The sequence below is a fragment of the Chelonoidis abingdonii genome, chromosome 2 (genome assembly GCF_003597395.2).
Source record: "Chelonoidis abingdonii isolate Lonesome George chromosome 2, CheloAbing_2.0, whole genome shotgun sequence".
NCBI classification, from domain to species: domain Eukaryota; kingdom Metazoa; phylum Chordata; order Testudines; family Testudinidae; genus Chelonoidis; species Chelonoidis abingdonii.
In genome coordinates, this window is record NC_133770.1 from 3482922 (window position 1) to 3488921 (window position 6000).

The following is a 6000-nucleotide window of genomic DNA, read 5'->3' on the forward strand; positions in this document are numbered from 1 at the left end:
ACCCCTTCAGGTCTGGATGGGATGACCCCCCCCCCGCTACACTAGCCAATCAGGATCAGCCGGGGGAGGTGATCTGTCACAGGTGGGCCTGGACCCGACTCTCCCTAAAGGGCCAGCCAGCCTGTGCCCAGCCAGGCCTCTCCCTTTGCATACAGTCCAGTGAGACAGCAGGCGGAGGAATCTCAGCTCCCAGAAAAGCCTGCATGCCAGCAGCTTCCTCAAGGGCTGGTGTGTCTGGGAAAGCCCCTCTGCCAGCCTCTCCTGTGCTTGGTCCTGCAGAGCCGGGCACTATTGCTGCCATGGCCCCTTCCTGGAGTGAGGCCCCTGCACTTTGCCCCTAAAAGTGGGGTCCCACAGGCCGAGGAGTGGGGAACACGGGTGGCAGCGGTGCTCTGCTGCACTGGCAATGCACTGAGGGACGGGGGAGCGGAGCGGAGCACCCCTTGGTCCCCTGTCCCGCACCTGGTGCAGGCTATTCCATCCCCTCCGTCTCCTCTGACTGCACACGAGCGCTCAGAGGCCCGTCCCCAGCAGGGCCAGCTTACCCCATGATCCCAGCTGGAGGTGCTGCTGGCAGCCAAGGCCTGTCTCAGGCCGAAGTGCTGCGGGTGCCTTTTATTTGTGCTTCTTCTTTTCACACCCTCCCTGGGCCGGGTGCTGGTCGGAGCAGTGCTCCCCAGCCAGCTGAGGAGAGGGAGAACCAGCAACCACCAGGCAGGCAGGTGACAGTTAATGGGGCTGGGCTGATGAAGGAGGCTGGCATCCTCTTACTAATGGGGCTCTGTGCACTGAGGGCAGAGCTGCAGGGTCTCCTCTGCCCATTGCTCCCCCGTACAGACAACCTGCTGCCTCCAGCCCCAGATCCCTCCTGCCCCGCTGCTTCTCTTCTCCACTCACCCCTGAGATCCTGGCACCACCTCTGCCACGGCCCTTAGGCCAGGAGAGAGAAGGACCTGGCTCAGCCTGGCGTGTCCATTACGCCGGCTGCTTTGCCACCTCCCGGCTGGGAAATCCAAGCTTCCTCTGGTGAATTCAGGGGAGAGGAGGAGGAAAATCAGGGGCACCATTTTAGATTTCGGTGAAGGGTGGGGGTGGGGAACTTTAACTGTGTTTCCAGGGGCTATGTAGCAGTAGGCACCTGAAAACTCTACTTTGTATGTGGTCTGTAGGCACCTGAAAACTCTAGTTTTCTAGCAGATAACGTAACAATTAACTGACAGGAGCCCTGTATCTAATTCCTATATAAAAGAAAGAACATTTAAATAACTATTAGCCCCACGCAGCTCGAATATAACATGTTCTGACATCTTGTGGCAGTCACTGAAGGGACACCAATTAGGTTTAAAATTGTAATGTCTATTCTTACTTTGTTACTAACGCTGCAGAGAGAGAGAGACCCCGTCAGGACTCCTGGGTTCTAGCCCAGCTCTGGGACGGGAGTGGGGTCTAGTGCAGGGGCACCATTTAGGGAAAGGCACGGGGGGCTCCTGCCCTTCCATCAAGCTTCGAACCAGGGCTCTGCTCACAACGCATGTCCTAGCCCAGCTCTGGGAGGGAGTGGGGTCTAGTGGTTTACAGCAGGGGCAGGTACATCTGGGTTCTATATAAGAACAGCAGAACGGCCATACTGGCTAAGACCAGTGGTTCATCTAGCCCAGTATCCTGTCTTCTGACAGTGGCCAGTGCCTGGCGCCCCAGAGGGAATGAACAGAACAGGGAATCATCAAGTGATCCATCCCCTGTTGTCCAGTCCCAGCTTCTGGCAAACAGAGGCTAGGGACACCTTCCCTGCCCAGTCTGGCTAATAGCCATTGATGGACTTGTCCTCCATGAACTTGTCTAGTTCTTTTTTGAATCCTGTTATAGTTTTGGCCTTCACAACATCCTCTGACAAAGAGTTCTATAGATTGGACTGTGAAGATATATTTTCTTTTGTTTGTTTTAAATCTGCTGCCTGTTAATTTCATTTGGTGACCCCTAGTTCTTGTGTTACGAAGATGAGTAAATAACACTCCTTATTTACTTTCTCCACACCAGCCATGATTTTATAGACTCAGTCATATCCTCCTTTACTCATCTCTTTTCCAAGCTGAAAAGTCCCAGTCTTATTAATCTCTCCTCAGACAGCACCCGTTCCATACCCATCATTATTTTTGTTACCCTTTTCTGAACCTTTTCCAAATCCAATCTACAGAAGCTCCCTGACTTACATTTTACGTAAGTAGGGAACGTATCTCCGACAATTACGAAAAAAAAAGCGTACAAAACTTTTTCTGTAAATCCAGATTTCTGTAAATCGGGTTTGCGTAACCCGGGGAGTGTCTGTATCTTTTCTGAGATGGGGTGATCACATCTGCACACAGTATTTAAGATGTGGGTGCACTATGGATTTATATAGGGCACCATGATATTTTCTGTCTTATTATCTATCCCTTATTATCCCTTTCCTAATGATTCCTAACATTCTGTTCGCTTTTTTGATTGCACTGCACATTGAGTCGATGTTCTCAGAGAACTAGCCACAATGACTCCAAGAGCTCTTTCTTGACAGGTAACAGCTAATCTAGCCCCCCATTATTTTGTATGTATAGTTGGGATTATCTTTTCCAAAGTGCATTACTTTGCATTTATCAACACTGAATTTCATCTGCCATTTTGTTGCCCAGTCACCCAGTTTTGAGAGGTCCCTGGTAACTCTTCTCAGTCAGCTTTGGATTTAACTATCTTGAATAATTTTGTATCATCTGCAAATTTTGCCACCTCACTGTTATCCCCTTTTTCCAGCTCAGTTGTGAACACGTTGAACAGCCCTGGGCCCAATACAGACCCTGGGGGGGGACACCATTTACCTCAATCCACTATGAAATACTGACCATTTATTCCTACCTTTTGCTTCCTATCTTTTAACTGGATCATCAAAGGATCTTTAATTTACTGTAATGAGAAGCCTTTTGTTATCTCAGTCACCCTGCCTCTGTTTATAAACAGACTGCCTGCCCCAAGGGCAGAAGTTGTTAGCAGCAGAGAACTCATCAAAGTCCACACTCAAGCTCTCTCTGGGGGCTGGGGCATGTGCTGTGAGCAGACCTCTGGTTCAAAACTTAGGGGGAGAGGAGCCCCCCCAAAGTGGTGCCCCTGCAGGAAGACTAGGGTTAGGGGTCCAAAGAACATGCCTGGGCTGATGCCATTGGCTCCACCAGGGAAGATTTGGGACAGACAGCCTTTGTGGAGGAAGTGAAGCTCTGAGGAAAATTTTGAAAGTAGCAGAGGCCTGTTAGATCAAGGGTGGAGGCCTGGCAGACTAACTGACTAACACAGCAGCATGAAAAGTACTAAGAGCTGGAATCTCAGCCGGTGTCAATCAGCAGAGCTCATCCATTGAAGACTTGGAGCTATGCTGATCAACAGCAGCCGGGGATCTGGCCCTACGTGATTAATACGACATTTTCAGTTGGGTTTCAAACAACAAATCTAACATTGTTTCATCTCTCCTCCCCTGCCAGGCCTTTCATGCCCCAGGATAAGTTTGTTTTCCTGCCTTTTACTTTCCAGCACCTTAGTGCAAATACAGCTGCTCTCATGGGAGGAATGATCAGGCTTCCAGCCTATCACAAAAGACAGAGAGCAAAATACGCTGCCAACAGCCGTGGTTCTTTAAGCCATGTCTCCATACAGCACCTAAGACTTTATGGTTCAAATTCTGGTCTGTTGAAGCCAATGGTAAAACTCCCATTGGCTTCAACGAGACAGGGTCTGGGCCTTCATGTGCAAAGTGCTGTGGAGATATTGACTAGTCCACCGTAGGTAAAAACTGATTTCCCCCTTTTACAGATAGGGAAGCTGAGAGACACAGAGATTAGGGGACTTGCCCAAGGCCTGACTGCAAAGCTGGGATTAGAACTGAGGACATCACACCTCCCAGGCTCAGATACATCCCATGTAGCACCCCCTTTCTCTTCTCTGTATACACTTTTATGATTCCATCCCTGGCAATGAAAAGCAGCGCTGGGTTTGTATCTTTTAATAGAGCACGTGGGTGGCTGTGAAAGGGAAGGGTCAAAGTCACTCCTATTTCTCCTGGAGGGTGTTATCCCCCGGCAGGTGAAGACTCTTGCTCCTGGAGGATTTGCGATTCTTGGCCTTCAGCAGCATGGCCTGGCTGTTGGGTAGGATCCCCTCTTGGAAGACAGAATCACCACCCAGCAGCAGCTTGTGGAGGTCCTTGTTACGGCGGATGGCAAGCCACAGATGCCGCGGCATGATACATCTCCTCGGGTCATCCTGGGTGGCGTTCCCAGCCAGTGCCAAGAGCTCAGTAGTCAGGTACTCAATCACAGCAGCCAGGTAAACCAGTGCTCCACCTTTGATCCGCTTGATGCAGTGTCCTTGACGCAGCATCTTCTCTATATGGTCCACAGGGAACTGCAACTTCTCCCAAGAAAACTGGGACTTGGAATTTGCCTGAGGTGCCTCCCTGGTCTTCCCCGGCCCAGACATGGTTGCAAATTCCTGTGGCTCAGTGGCTTTCCCTGCAGTAAACAGCAAGATGAGCGAAACGGGCTCAGATTGAGGATTCAACACTATGGTGGTGGAGAGAAGGGAGGGAGGAAGAATGGCAACCTTACATTTTGATTCGTCAGGTATGAACCAATGGGAAGCAAGATCCTTTATTAGCCAATGGGGATATTTCCTTTCTTTATGATGTCATTTTCATTAACAGCCTGTTGACCTTTGCAGCTTCAAGGGAGAGGTGGAGACGAACGTAGGTCTTTTTAGAAAAGCTCTTGTGTAATATGATCTTAATTTACAGGATAATTCCTTTAACTCATCCTGTTTAGACACATCATGTGCAGAGGGGTGGGAAGATGTTGTCTTCCACTGACAAACACTTCCTTCTCAGACATGAACCAGCAGGGGTTCTTCCCTGCGCAATCCTAGCTGATGGGCACTCATTGAGCTACACAAGCTGGCGATGGAAAAGATCGAGTTGTAAACACTCCCAAAGGACCTTACCCATCCTCCCTGTGTGGATATAAGGTGCCCTCCTCCCAACCTTCAGAAACAAGCCCCAGAAACACCTTTATACCAGATGCAACGTGCCAGATTGACAGCTCTGGATCCTCAATGAAAAGGTACAAAGCTGGAGGGGCACAACAGCCTATATTTCCCCATGCCAAGATGCCTCAGTGCTGGCCCATGAAGCGTCGGTGCCGACTCCGTGGGTGCTCCGGGGCTCAAGCACCTATGGAAAAAAAATAGGGGGTGTTCTGCACCCACAAGCCACAGCTGTTCAGTGAGGCTGATGTCTGGAGGGAGATGCTCGGGGGAGGGCGGAGAGTAGTGAGCGGCATGTAGGAGGCCTCGGGGAAGGGTAGGACCAGGAGTGAGAAGAGGCAGAGCAAGGGCCAGGCCTTGGAGGAGGGGCTGAGAAGGGGCAGGAAGAAGTGGAGTACAAAGATACTCAAGATTGTTAAGACTCAGGCAGACTGCGAAGAGCTGCAGAGGGATCTGTCAAAACTGGGTGACTGGGCAATAAAAATGGCAGATTAAATTCAATGTTGATAAATGCAAAGTAATGTACATTGGAAAACATAATCCCAACTATACATAAACAAGTATGGGGTCTAAATTAGCTGTTACCACTCAAGAAGGAGATCTTGGAGTCAGTGGACAGTTCTCTGAAAACATCCACTCAATGCGCAGCAGCAGTCAAAAAAGCAAACAGAATGTTGGGAATCATTAAGAAAGGGAGAGATGATAAAACAGAAAATATCATGTTCCCTCTATATAAAAGCCTACAGGGAGTGGAAGATGGGCAGGATTAGCAAGGAAAGCTATCTTATCGAGGTCAGAACACATAGGGATAAAGTGAGAAAGGCCAAAAGCCATGTAGAGTTGGACCTTGCAAAGGGAATTAAAACCAATAGTAAAAGGTTCTATAGCCATATAAATAAGAAGAAAACAAAGAAAGAAGTGGGACTGCTAAACACTGAGGATGGA

At 49.5% G+C, this 6000-nt stretch overlaps 2 protein-coding genes across 2 annotated transcripts in view; one reads left to right on the plus strand and one right to left on the minus strand.

The window, feature by feature from the left end:
• LOC116828393 (uncharacterized) overlaps positions 1-6000 on the plus strand; it is a 666188-nt gene that overhangs the window by 319075 nt on the left and 341113 nt on the right. The gene's annotated exons all lie outside the window — the stretch shown is intronic.
• On the minus strand, positions 4016-4497 carry LOC116828394 (histone H2A-like). Its single transcript, XM_032786575.2, has one exon. It carries the CDS (start codon positions 4495-4497, stop codon positions 4069-4071), a length of 429 nt encoding a protein of 142 aa, XP_032642466.1. The 3' UTR covers positions 4016-4068.

Coding starts and splice junctions, on each gene's coding strand:
- LOC116828394 (XM_032786575.2), bottom strand. CDS start 4,497: ATGTCTGGGCCGGGGAAGACCAGGGAGGCACCTCAGGCAAATTCCAAG.